Source organism: Globicephala melas, chromosome 3 (assembly GCF_963455315.2).
Source record: "Globicephala melas chromosome 3, mGloMel1.2, whole genome shotgun sequence".
Lineage (NCBI taxonomy): Eukaryota > Metazoa > Chordata > Mammalia > Artiodactyla > Delphinidae > Globicephala > Globicephala melas.
In genome coordinates, this window is record NC_083316.1 from 168,301,553 (window position 1) to 168,315,108 (window position 13,556).

A 13,556-nucleotide genomic window follows, 5' to 3' on the forward strand; every position below is an offset into this window, starting at 1 on the left:
TCCCTCCACGCCCTGCACCAGCTCCCACCTGCCCTCCAGGACACACAGTGGGCTCTTCCCGCCACCCTCCACCCCAGACCTTGCATACACTGCAGCCATCAGCAGACGCTGCAGGAAATGAGTGATTTCAGCCGTGCAGACATGAGGGTCTCTACCCCAGCCCCCCAGCTCAGCCGTGTAGCTTGAAAGCAGCCACAGCTGACACGTACTCAAGTAGGTGTGGCTGCCAGCCAAGACAACTTTATTTATAGATGCTGAAATTTGAATTCCATGTAACTTGCATCTGTCACGAAATTTAATTCTTCTTGTTATTTTTTCCCATGACCATTTAAAAATGTGAAGCCATTCTTAGCTCGAGGGCTATACCAAAACATGCAGTGGGCTGGATTTAGCCCATGGGCCATACTTTGCTGCCCCAAGTACTACACACCCAATAAACATTTGTTGAGTGAATAATGTTTAGTGCCCCGTTAAAGCAGGCACTAATTTATTAGCGTGACAGTTACGTGCTGTTAGCGAGTATATGGTCATTTGTACATTTTTTTTGTACATTTTTTATTAAAGTCACAAGTGTTGGAAATGCCACCAAATAAAATAAAAGTCACATTGGGTGATTTTTTTTGGGGGGGGGGCTTCGAGGCTTGTGGGATCTTAGTTCCCCAACCAGGGATTGAACCCAGGCCCTTGGCAGAGAAAGCATTGAGTCCTTCTGGACTACCAGGGAATTCCCGGCCCAGAGGACTTTAAAAAACAGCTTTATTGACATAGAATTAACATACCGTTCAATTTATCCATTTAATGTGTAAACTTCAGTTTTTGGGGTGTATTCACAGGGTTGTACAACCATCAACTACGATAAGCTTGAGAATATTTTGGGAATTCCCTGGCGGTCCAGTGGTTAGGTCTCTGCACTGTCACTGCCGAGGGGGCAGGTTCAACCCCTGGTCCGGGAACTAAGATCCCACAAGCCGCGTGGCATGGCCGAAAAAAGAAAAAAAAACTTGAGAATGTTTTATCCCCACTAGGAGCCACCCCCCACCCCTCCCCAGCCCCTGGCAACCACGAGTCTGCTTTCTGTCTCTCTGGATTTGCAAGGTTCGTCCTCCCGAGGCCTCTTTTCCCCCCGGCTTACAGGTGGGCATCTTCTCCCTGTGTCCTCACATGGTCTTCCCTCGGTGTGTCCCAACTTCTTCTTATATGGACACCAGTCATACTGGATTAAGGCCCACCCTCATGACCCCACTTTAACTTAGTGACCTCCAAATGCAGTCATACTCTGAGGTCCTAAGGGTCAGGGGCTTCAACATACGAATTTAAGTGTACACAATTCAGCCCATAATAGTGTCGTTTGCTTTTTGGTTTTGTTTGTTTGAAGCAAGGAGAGTCTTAACAGATTCAAATCCTGCTCAAACATACCAGGACATGGTGTTCTGAGCCATAAGGTACACAGCTTGTAAATGGCCTGGGAGGGATGGGAACCCAGCCCCTCCTGACTCTCGGCCTGTGGGCACTTTCACCTCTGTTCTGCAGCCCCCAGCAGACTAGCAGATACGGTGACCAACCATCTCGGTTGGTTGGTTCTGAGGGATTTCTGGGGAAGCAGGACTTTCCATGCTAAAGTAAAGGGATGGGAATTCCCTGGCAGTCCAGTGGTTAGGACTCCGCGCTTTCCCTGCCAAGGGCGCAGGTTCAAATTCCTGGTCGGGGAGCTAAGATACTGCAAGGCACGCAACGTATTAAAAAAAAAAAAAAAAAAGTAAAGGGAAAGTATTTGGAAAATAGGGACAGTTGGTCACCCTACTAGTGATCTGCACTGGGTCTTCAGGTTGGTGGGGAAGGGGCTGCATGAGGCCTTAGCTGAAGCTAGTGCCAGGGATGAGCCCCAGGCCCAGCGGGGCCTCCCGGCTCTGCTGCCGTCCGTCTGTCCATCTGCTTACCACTCTCTCCTTTGTGTTTTGCTCTGTGCTGTATTGTGAGGCCACAGGGGCAAAGGGCAGTGGTGATTGCACCGCTAGGTGATTTCTGTTGGCAGGAAGGCTGTGTTTAGAAGGGACAGCAGCTGAGTAGGAGGCTCCCCGCAGCTGGGGCACAGGAAGTGAGCAGTTTCCCAGGAGCCTGGGACCCCGAGTCCAGGGCAGGACAGGACGTGTAGCGCCGACCTGCTGCCCAGCCCGTTCTGTGGTGAAGGGCAGGGAGCCTTGGGGCACACGGAGACCCCACTCCATGGATGCCACTGCCGGAAGCTCAGAGGACAGTGGGAGTGTTGTGTGGCAAGTGGGGGGCAGGGCTCTGGACGCCCACACTCCTCGCCCCACAGCCTTCTTGCCACTGACAAACATGAAAGCACACGGAACCCTCACTGCCCCTGTGCCCTGATCCTCCCTCCCCGCATCCCTTCCTTTTCTTTTTATTGAGGTGAAATTTCCATAACATACAATTAATCATTTTAAGTGAACAATTCAGTGACAGTTGGTGCATTCACAACGTTGTGCAACCATCCATCATCTCTAATTCCAGAACATTCCATCACCCCAAAAAGAAACCTTGTCCCTATCATCAGTCACTCCCGCACCCCGCCTTCCCCCGAAGCCCAGCCCCTGGCAACCATGAGTCTACTTTCTATCTCTGTGGATTTGCCGGTTCTGGACATTTCATATACGTGGAATCAGACAGTATTTGTCCTTCTGTGTCTGGCTTATTTTACTGAGCATCATGTCCTCAAGGTTCATCCATGTTGTACTGAGTGTCAGACTTTCCTTCTTCCTAAGGCCGTGTGTGGATGGACCACGTTTTGTTTATCCATCCATCATTTGATGGACTTTTTAGGTTGCTCTCACCTTTTGGCTACTGTGAATAGTGCTACTTTGAATCATTCATGTACAAGTTTTTGTTTGAACACCTGTTTTCAATCCTTTTGGTTATCTTCTCTAGGAGTGGAATTGCTAATTGGTAATTGTTTTTTTTTTTTCCCCCATAATTTCCAAATGTTCAATGGCTTTGTCCAAAACTGTCTACACTTCAGGTTTTTCCTGCCCTTCTGGACTGAGTGGGGTGGGTGGCTACAGTTCCACGGTTGGCCCTGGGGTATCACCCTCAGGTCAAGGGGTACCCTGTCCTCCTCCTGTCTGCCCTTACTCCGTCCACCCTCCCCCTCCCCGCCCTGTCTTCAGGCTCCACGGGAGCCTTCCAAACTCCCTTGGGTAAAAAGAACAGGGTCTGAGGAGACCTGAGTTCAAATACCAGCTCCCAAGCCACTGACCATATCTGAGCCTCAGTTTTCCCATCTGTGAAATGGGTATATATGATAAACTGCCTCACCAACATTCTAGGGAAGGCTCAGGGAGATGTGGTTCCTGGGACAGGGAGTGTGTCCTTACGAGCATCCTGGGTCATGAGAAGTAGGTGTCAGCTCCAGTCACGGAGGAGGCGCCGGGGTGCAGTGACAGCGGGGCTCAGCTAAGAGTCAGGGGCACCCTCAGGCTTGGCTGACCTCCCAGCCCCTGCTCTGGGCCATGCTGTGCTGTTTTCTGAAAGCTGGCAGGAGATCTCCCTTTTGAGGAAGCTAGACCCAAAGACCCTCAAGCAGCCACCCAGGGTCACATTGCCATGGATCCAACGGGTGGAGACTGTAACTGCCCAGAGCCCTCGGTGTCGCCCCCCCCGATGCCACCAATGCACCAAGGAGATGGGGCAGGAGGGTCCCTCTCAGCACGTCGAACACAACAGGCTGGACCCCAACGATTAAAAAACAGGATCAGGTTTAGTACGTAAGCCGCCATCGAGGTTACAGAAGCATCACGGGACAGAATGCCTGGGCCCTGAGATGCTGGGCTGTGAGTGGGGCCTCCACTCTCATATGTACAGACTTCCCCAAAGGGAAATGGTCACGCAGTGTCTGGCTGGGATGCCACCAGCCTGGCCGTACTGTGGCCGGAATTGTGTCTGGGTCCCTGCATTGGGGGCTGGGCCCCTCCTCTCCAGCCACACCTAGGAGCGGTTCAGAAGTGAGTTCTGAATGTCTTCCAGGACTTGGTGGAAGAGCTCCTCACGGGACTTCATGCCGTCCAGGTACACTGAAATCAGAAAGGCCACAGTCAGGGGCCCTGGGGGCCCAACCGTGGCCCGGGTCACTGGGGCTGCTGCCAGGAGGCGGGGGGCCAGCTCACAGAGGACTAGAGGACTGCAGGTCAGGAGGAAGCTGGCCTGCAGAGTCAGCCTGCGGGAACAGACCAGCCTCTGGGGCCCAAAGCGAGAGAGACTGGTGGTGAGACTCGAGGAGGGACTTTCAGGTTTCCCAAATGGTCCCAGTGGGGAGGAGCTGGCCTCATCTTACTCAGGGACTTACCCACTTCCACGCCATTGGCCTCCATCTCCCGCTTATACTTCTGGTACATAGGCCACACGTGGCCGTCGAAGAGGCCGGGGGGGTCGGGGACCATGTAGCGTCGAGTACTGGGGAGGGAGATGGGCAAGAATGAGCAACACCCATGTCGCCCAAGGGTGATGCCACAAGCAGAGCCTGGGGTGAGGGAACTAGGTCGGGGTGGCACCACTGAGAACGGGGACCCCACTGATTCAGGGGCCCCGTGCTGGGGCCTGGGTGCCCCAACTTCCAGCATTTTCCCCGGTGGGCCTGGGAGATGCCCAGGGTAGGGCATGGGTGGGCCACGCTCTCCAGGCCGCAGGCTATGGGCCTCTGGAACCCAGCACTGACCACCCAGGTGCCTGCTGCCCGTCAGCCTGCAGCTTCAGGGTGGCCATGTCCAGCAGGCATTACCCAGTTTCCTGGTCCCACCTGGGAATGCAGACAGGGCCCCCAAGCTCACCTTCTCCTCCACTTGCACTCTTCGTACGGGACGGTCAGGAAGTACCGTCGGCTATACAAGTCTACCAGGGGCCTGGCAGGGGTAGGGGACCCGGTCAGCGCCCGTGGGTCAAAGTACACAACCCCCCATGGCCTTGGCCTCCAGGGACATTCCTGGGTGATGAGGACTGGTTGTGGGGGGGGCGGTTTGTCTGGGCTGATTCGGTTAGGGATGAGTGAGGGGACCAGCATCGGCCAGCCTCCTACTATGCCCGCATTAGCCCCCCACCCTGAGGATGGAATCCTCCCTCTCTCCCAATTTGGATGGGCCCAAAGAGGTACGATGTCCTGCCCAGGGTCACCCAGCAAGGTTGTCTGTCAAAATAGAGACTTGGTGACCTGGGAGGGCCCAGATTGTCCGGGGCCCAGACCTGGAGATGCTCACTTGTAGCTGTAGAGAAGGAAGCCTTCCAGGATGAGGATGTGGGTGTCTGAGGCGTCTAGCTGGACACTGACCCCGTGGGCACGGGCGAACTTCTGGGGGCTGCTCATCCAGGCCTGCACGGTGCTCAGCATGGCCTCCATGTCCAGGGACTCCAGCACTGGGGGCCGGAAAGCGAGTGTTGGTGGGGTGGGGGCCGTGGGGCAGTGAGGGCAGGGGGCGCGGGGCTGCCGTCCGTCCTTACCGTCCCACTGTTTGAAGCCGTCCTCCCCAACTGCTATTTGGTCTTGGGGCTGAAACAGAGGAGCCCAAGCCGCGGGCTCAGTGCCCGCCTTCCCACCTTACCCCACCCTGGGGTGACAGCGCCTGGAGAGCCCCCAGTGAGGGTCTGGGTGCCCCTGCCTGCCTCGGCCCCCTGCAGCTGATAGTCATAGGCTTCGAGGTCCCAGGCGGGGGTGGGGGGCTCCAGGCTGGCATTCAGAACCCCTCCCCAACCTTGTGACTGTTGGGACCAGGGGCGGGGTGATTTTGCATCTATGATCTAGTTACCCCCTCACCCTCCACAAAGCATCAAGGGCGGGCTCAGAGCCCATTTTGCAGATGGGAAAGTGGAGTTGCAGAGGATAAAGGGTACCACCCAGGTGGCACGCACCCTCTGGGAACTGCAGTTTCCCCATCTGTCCCATGGGGAACGGGTGTGCCGTGAGAACGTGCCAGGCACGCAGTAGGTGCTCAGTAACCGAGATCGCCGGTCCCTCGATCTCCCGACTCGGGTTAGCCCAGGGTGCCCCGGGAGGGGTCTGCTCCCCTGAGTCTCCTCGGGGCTGCCACCCCCCGTCCCCAGCCAGGGCAGCTACCTTGAAGAAGTCATCCTGGTGGATCACACAGCAGTTGGGCAGTGACTTAAGGAGGCTGTTGGTCAGTGTGGTCTTGCCGCCGTTGGTCATGCTGTGGAGAGAGCATACACGTGAGGCTGCCTGGGTCCCCTCTCTGGACCTCTCTGGGTCTGAGGGGCCCCCAGGATCAGACTCAAATCTAAAACACAGGCCTGTAGGGACTTTCCTGGTGGTCCAGTGGTTAGGACGCTGCGCTTCCACTGCAGGGGGCGTGATTCGATCCCTGGTTGGGAACTAAGATCCCGCAAGCCAAGCTGCGTGGCCAAAAACAAAACAAAGCAAAACAAACACAGGCCTGTAAAACAGTAGAGCTAAGAGGGTATTTCTATTCATGTTAGGTCAGAGGAGGCTTTCTAATCAGCCGATCTGGACTGCCTGGCCCACTACTGCCCACTGCCCGCTGGGGCCAGGCACAGGCCTGTGCTCACCTGCCTGACGAAACAGAGAAAGGGGGCAGAGGGTATGAAAACAAACAACCAAAAAAGTGAACACAGCCTTGGCTGGGGTCATGGAAGCACTGTTTTCTGTGTTCAGACTCGTCCAGTGTTACTGCAAACCCAGGAGGTGGTGCCCGGAGCTCGAGGAAACTGAGGCCCACGTGTGACTTAGCCTCAGCAGGGCTTTAAAAAAAGCCAAATTGTTAAAGCAAGTGCAAACTGGGGGAGAAAAAGATATTTGTGATAGGAAAACCGGCAGTTCACTGCAAAACCGGGAAGAGATAATCACCTTATGACAAAGGGAAAGGATTATTAAAAAAAGTAATGGGCAAAGCCAGGTGACCACCTCATCCTGGTGTGCCCGGGATGTCTCTGGTTTTAGTGCTCAAAGTCACAAATCCTGGGGACCCTTCAGTCCCAGGAAGAGCAGGACGGATGGTCACCCTAAGGACTCTGGACTGGGGCCGCTGAAGGACAGAGAAGGCTGGCTGTCAGGCCTTTCTGGGAATGAGTGTCCCCTTGACCTGGTTGTCCCTCTCCTAGGAATCAGGGGTGGAAAGCTGGGTGTGGAAGGGGGGGGACCTGCAGCCGTTTAAAAGGGCCAATGGGAAAGGTGACCCCCATACATTAAGGGGAGCAGGTTAGAACATGCCTGATGTTAATTTGACTTGCTGCTGAAAGACACACGGTGCTCTCAGGGCCGGCTACAGAACGTGCAGAAATGGAGGGCCCTGGTCTCTATTAGGAATTTAAAGAGGGTGATGGAGCATTAAACCAAGAGGGGGAGGACCCAGGGCGACCTCCCGGGTGGGAGCGCCAAGCCAGCCCTGCTTATGCTAAATGCTTCTCGAGCATCATCTTAAAAAGGCCTGGTTACTGGTAATAAATCTCCGGGAAGGCAAGGCCCCTGCCTGGGGTCAGCAGAAGTGGCTGCAAAGGCAGGTGCCACACAGCCAGGGGAGTGCCATTCTGGGGACCCCGCAGCACCTGCCCACGTGCCTCCCTGGGGTCGGAGTTTCCCCACCTTCCTCCCCTTCGCCCCCCACCCCCCCGCGCGCCTTAAGGAAGGTCGGCCTGGGCTTTATAAAGTCTTCTATTCCCCCCCTGAATCTAGTCAGGGGTGCGGCATGGGGAAGTGACTTACATTTGGAATTTTTTAATTGGGCCCCGCACCCGGCCCTGTGCCGAACAGAGGGCAGAGACCCCTCCCCGCACTCCGACCTTGGGCATCGGGTCCCTGCGACACCAGTCGCCAGGCAGCCCTCCATTCATTCCCCGGCCTCCTGCCCAGGCCACCTCGGCCCGCACAGGAGAGCACCCGGCCGGCCTCTCCCGAGAGCTCGGCGCCTTTGCCCCCGCGGGGCGGTCCGCCCGGGGCCCTGGACGCTCACCCTCCGATGCCCACAATGTACTTCATCTCCGCGCGGAGGGGCGGCGGGGACCGCTGTTGGCAGGCCAACTCCCGACTCCCTGGTACCCGGCTGGGCCCGACCCCGCAGTGCGTCCCGGCTTCATTGAGAAAACCCTGCGCCTTTATAGGCTGGAGCAGCCCGGAGGCCGCCCCCAGGGAGGCGGCCCACGGCCTATGGGGAGCGCGGCCGGCGGCGCGATGAAGTGTTGGGCGGGGAGCGCTGGGGACGCCGCACCTGTTCCCACTGGATGGAAATAGCTCCACGCTGTCTTTTGCCTAAATTAGTCACGGGTCGGCCGGGCAGGGGGGTGCGGGTGGAAGTCACCCCGCTGCCTCTTCCCCCCTCCTCCCCGCCTGCCCCCTCCTAGCCAGACTGCCCACGGGGCAGATAACCAGCCACACCTCCTCCCTCCCTAAAAATATCCAGCCCGGTGTGTACCCTCGCCTGACCCTGACATTAAGGCCGGTTCTGGGGGCTGAAAAAAGGAACTCACCCCCCCTTCCCCGTCTCCAGCGACAGCAGCGGGCCAGTCCCAGAGGTACCACACGACAGGGGACTTCCTTTTCCAAGGGGGTTGATGCCAAGATGAACTTAAGCTTTGTTCTCGTGACCCTGGCCGCCAGGAAATCTCAGCGTGACACCAGTGGCTATTCAGCGGGCGCCCACGTGAGGGCTAGCGTCACTGCGTTTGGCTTCAGGCCTCTCAGCAGCTAGGGGGTGGGGTAGGCAGGGCCCTGCTGATCCCCGCCCCCTTACTGACCGGATGGGACCACATGCCCCACCCCGCCTCCCCACCAGAGGAGACCTTTTGGTTTCAGGACCCCTTTTCCACTCTTGAAAAGGACTGAGGCCCCGGGGAGCTTTTCTTTAAATAGATTATCGTCATGGATAATATTTACCACGTTATACATTAAAACTGAGAAAAATTAAAGGTTTGTTAACTTTAAAAAATGACAACCAGTGTCTTCCCTCGTGGTCCAGTGGGTAAGACTCCACATTCCCAATGCAGGGGGCCTGGGTTCCATCCCTGGTGGGGGAACTAGATCCCGCATGCTGCAACTAAGAGTTCACATGCTGCAACTAAAAAAAAAAAAGGACAACTGATCACTACATGGTCACATAAACATAATACATATATTTTTAATTTATTTATGTTCGGCTGTGTTGCGTCTTCGTTGCTGCACACGGGCTTTCTCTAGTTGCACGGAGCGGGGGCTACTCTTTGTTGCAGTGCACGTGCTTCTTATTGCGGTGGCTTCTCTTGTTGTAGAGCATGGGCTGTAGGCGCGCAGACTTCAGTAGTTGTGGCACAAGGGCTCAGTAGTTGTGGCGCACGGGCTTAGTTGCTCCACGGCGTGTGGGATCTTCACGGACCAGGGATCGAACCTGTGTCCCCTGCATTGGCAGGCGGATTCTTAACCACTGTGCCACCAGGGAAGCCCCAAATATAATATTTTTAATGAAAAATAATAACATTTTTTTAAAATAAAAAAAAGGGAGTGGGCTTGATCAAATTAAAAATGTCTTGTGCATTGAACGACGTTATTAAGGAAGTGAAAAGACAAAGCAGGGTGTGGGAGAAAATTTTTACAAGTCATATATTGATATATGGTAAGGGGTTACTAGCCAGAATATATAAAGAACTCTTACAAGTCAACAACAAAAAGACAAACGACCCAATTTAAAAATGGGCAAAGAATCTGAATCGACATTTCTCCAAAGAAGATATACTCATGGCCAACAAACATGCTCAGCATCACTGATTATGAAAAGATGCTCAGCATCACTGATTATCAGGGAAATGCAAATCAAAACCACAGTGAGAGAACACTCACGCCTACTAGGGTAGCCATAGTCAAAGAGATGGACGATAAAGAGTGTTGGTGAGAATGGGGAGATACGGCGACCCTGTGTGTTGCTGGTGGGGATGGAAAATGGGACAGTCGCTGTGGAAAACAGTTGGCGGTTTTATGACCCAATTTCACTTCAAAGTGTCTACCCAAGAGAAATGAAAACATATGTGCCCACAGAAGCTTGTACGTGAATGTTTACAGCAGCATAATTCACAGGCGCCAAAAGGTAGAAACAACTCAAGTGTCCATCCACAGATGATGGATACACAAACTGTGTTCCATCCGCACATGGAATATTATTCAGCCATGAAAAGGGTGAAGCACTGACAGTCGCTGCAACATGGATGGACCTTGAGAACACGATGCTCAGTGAGAGAAGCCAGACACAGAAGGACACACAGTGTGTGGATCCATTGACGGGAAACGTTCAGAACAGGCAGATCCACAGACACAGAGAGTGGGTTCCTGGTTGTCAGGGGCTGGGAGTGGGAAAATAGGGAGTGATTACTTATATGGTGTTCTTCTGGGGTGATGAGAATGTTCTGGAATTAGAGGTGATGGTTGCACAGCATTGTGAACGCACTAAATGTCACTGAATCGTATACTTTACAATAATGGCTAGTTGTGTATTATGTGAATTTCACCTCAATTAACAACAAAAAAAACTGAGAACCTTTCCAGCTACAATCACAGGGAAGGGACATGTAGCTACAGCAGAAGGTTCAGAAAGATACCCTGCTGCTGCCTGTGAGGATGGAGGATGGGGCTGTGAGCCAAGGATGCGGCACCTCTAGAAGCTGGAAAAGGCGGGAACTGATGCTCCCGTGCAGCCTCTGGAAGGAACCAGCCCTGCCCACATCTTTTTTTTTTTTTTTTTTTTTTTTTTTTTTGCGGTACGCGGGCCTCTCACTGTTGTGGCCTCTCCCGTTGCGGAGCACGGGCTACGGACGCGCAGGCTCAGCAGCCATGGCTCACGGGCCCAGCTGCTCCGCAGCATGTGGGATCCTCCCGGACCGGGGCACAAACCCGTGTCCCCTGCATCGGCAGGCGGACTCTCAACCACTGCGCCACCAGGGAAGCCCACCTGCCCACATCTTGATCTTAGCCCCGTGAGACCCGTGTCAGACTCCTCACCTCCAGAACTGTCAGAGAATAAATTCATCTTGTTGAAATTTAAAAAAAATTTTTAGGTAAAAGTGTGATATTCTACATTTTTGCAAGTCTCTTTAATATCTGGTTTAGAAGGATTCTCACATCTGCTTGTCATTCAGCCCACTTCCATAGTTGTCTTGGTTGATATATAGGAAGAAAACCCAGCTTCACACAGAGAGAGGAGGATTTTTAGCCTTTTTAGGACATCATGGGTAGTCTTCTTTGTCCTACACCCGAACTGGACAGGTAGAGGTTTATGAAGGTGGCCTGTTCTCTTTCATTCTCTGCTCCATTAAAGGCCATTCGTCTATCTTTGCACTTTGTTTTATTTTATTTTAATTTTAATTTTTGGCCACACCGTGCGGCATGTGGAATCTTAGTTCCCCGACAAGGGATCCAACCCGTGCTCCCCTGCATTGGGAGCACAGAGTCTTAACCATTGGTCCGCCAGGGAAGTCCCTGTCTTTGCACTTTGAATGGATCTTTTGCTCATGTGTGATTTTGACCTTGAAGACCCCCTGAAAGGGTCTCAGCAACCACCACCCTCACCCAAACTGGACACACTTTAAGAAGCCCTGGTTAAGAATCCTGCATGTGAATCTTGGTTCTGCCACTTGCCACCTGGGGGAGCTCGGGCCCCACCCTTGCATCTCTGTGCCTCACCTGTTCTTATCTTTATAAAGGGAGGCTGCTGGCCCCAACCAAGGGAGGGAGGCTCTCTTTGGCTTTGGGCTTCCACCTCCAGGAGTCTTTATGAAGGGAGGATGCCCTGCCCTACCCATCACTTACCTGTCCCTCAGCACCCAGAGCTGCTGCCACAGGGCCTTTGTACATGCTGTTCTCTCTTCCAGGAACCCCTCTCCTCTTACCCAATCGTCCTCCCCTGGGCTAACTTTGACTAAGCCATCCTGTGTCACCTTGGACATCAGTCCCCTCCTCCAGGAAGCCTTTCTGGATCCCCATTCCCTCCCTCCACACTGTGAGTTCCCTCCGGGGCAGGCAGGGCCAGATGTGTCTTGTTCTCTGATGTGTCCCGGGTGCCTAACAAGGGTGGGTCCACAAAAGGCAGAGGCTCCCTAAATGGTAGCACAGGGAATGAATGAAACAGGGAGGGGCAGGAGATCTTTGAATCCAGCCGCCAGGTGAAACACGAGGGTGTTTCAGCAAGAATCTGCTAAGTCAGTATAGCCAGAATCCCTCCCTTACCCCTCACATCTCCTCCTAGTGATTCTCTGTCCACCGACCCCACCGGCTCCTTCGCTGTGAACCTGCTTGCCTGTGCTGTTAGGAGTGGAGCCATTGCAGTAGCTCCTGAGTACAATCCGGTTTTACAGATTGAACTGTCTGGCACTGGTTTTTCTTTAAACCAACTACCTCTGTATGATGGCCAGAGGGAGGAGCTTTGTAAAAACCCAGACCAGGGGCTGTCTTTCCTCTGTTTCAACTCTCCTTTGCCACATGCCTCCCCATTCTTATTTGCATTTAAAAGAAGCACAGGGACTTCCCTGGTGGTCCAGTGGTTAAGACTCCACGCTTTCAATGCAGGGGGCCCCCCCCGCGTTCAATCCCTGGTCAGGGAACTAGATCCTGTATGCTGCAACTAAAGAAAAAGATCCTGCGTGCCACAACTAAAAATAAATAAAGAAAAGAAAAGAAAAGAAGCCCACTGTCCTCATGCCCAGGCCCTGCCCTGTCTGGACCGCCATGACTTCCCTTACCCACCCCCCCCGCCCCGATTCCACCGGCAGGACCCGCTGTGGCCAAGATAGCTGCTGAGGACCAACCAGCAGTGGAGACAGAAAATGATGGACCTTGTTGATAACTGGTTAATGGACTCACCTAGTGGCCTCAGGCAGGACTCACCTGGCACAGAAGTCAGGAGAGGTCACTGGGAGCAGTGACCCTCACTTCAAAGGTGGCCACCAGGGGCAGGGTGAGCAAATGGCCAAGACAGGGGTCTTGTCCACTGGCTCCCACCCCCTTCTCCCCCGTCCAGCCCCTTCTGGGTCTCAGTTGCCTCTCTTGGCAACTCAGCGTGGCCGGACCTGTGCCACTGAGCTCCATCAGCTGCCCCGTAGGCAGGGGAAAGCCAGCTCTGGGTGTGACCTCCACTGAGCTCCATCAGCTGCCCCGTAGGCAGGGGAAAGCCAGCTCTGGGTGTGACCTCCGGCTCAGTTTCAGTGGCAAGAATTTCCTGGGAGCCCCCTTGTGGGGCATGTGGCCCAAGCCATGGGTGATGGTGACATGCCCAGATAGAGGCCCTGGCAGGGCACTGCTGGGAGGCCTCCTGGTCGGCTCACCCTGGCACATGGGCTCCCAGTGCAGACCTGCTGATCCTCAAACAGCCCACTGGTCCAAGGTTATTAAAAGTGACCATCCTGGGCTTCCCTGGTGGTGCAGTGGTTGAGGGTCCGCCTACCGATGCAGGGGACACGGGTTCGTGCCCCGGTCCGGGAAGATCCCACATGCCGCGGAGCAGCTGGGCCCGTGAGCCATGGCCGCTGAGCTTGCGCGTCTGGAGCCTGTGCTCCGCAACGGGAGAGGCCACAGCAGTGAGAGG

General features: G+C 54.5%; 2 protein-coding genes across 4 annotated transcripts in view; one reads left to right on the forward strand and one right to left on the reverse strand.

The window, feature by feature from the left end:
- DAPK3 (death associated protein kinase 3) overlaps positions 1–13,556 on the forward strand; it is a 56,558-nt gene that overhangs the window by 22,541 nt on the left and 20,461 nt on the right. The gene's annotated exons all lie outside the window — the stretch shown is intronic.
- NMRK2 (nicotinamide riboside kinase 2) lies at positions 3,742–8,661 on the reverse strand. Of its 3 annotated transcripts, none has more exons than XM_030879271.2 (7): positions 8,485–8,661; positions 6,104–6,194; positions 5,491–5,539; positions 5,250–5,406; positions 4,827–4,898; positions 4,346–4,452; positions 3,742–4,073 (listed from the first exon to the last, which is right to left on the reverse strand). In XM_030879271.2, exons 2-7 carry the CDS (start codon positions 6,191–6,193, stop codon positions 3,988–3,990), a joined length of 561 nt encoding a protein of 186 aa, XP_030735131.1. In that variant the 5' UTR covers position 6,194; positions 8,485–8,661; the 3' UTR covers positions 3,742–3,987. The 3 variants fall into 3 exon arrangements, with proteins under 3 accessions (XP_030735131.1, XP_030735130.1, XP_030735132.1); XM_030879270.3 differs by lacking the exon at positions 8,485–8,661 and adding an exon at positions 7,971–8,154; XM_030879272.3 differs by lacking the exons at positions 4,827–4,898; positions 8,485–8,661 and adding an exon at positions 7,971–8,159.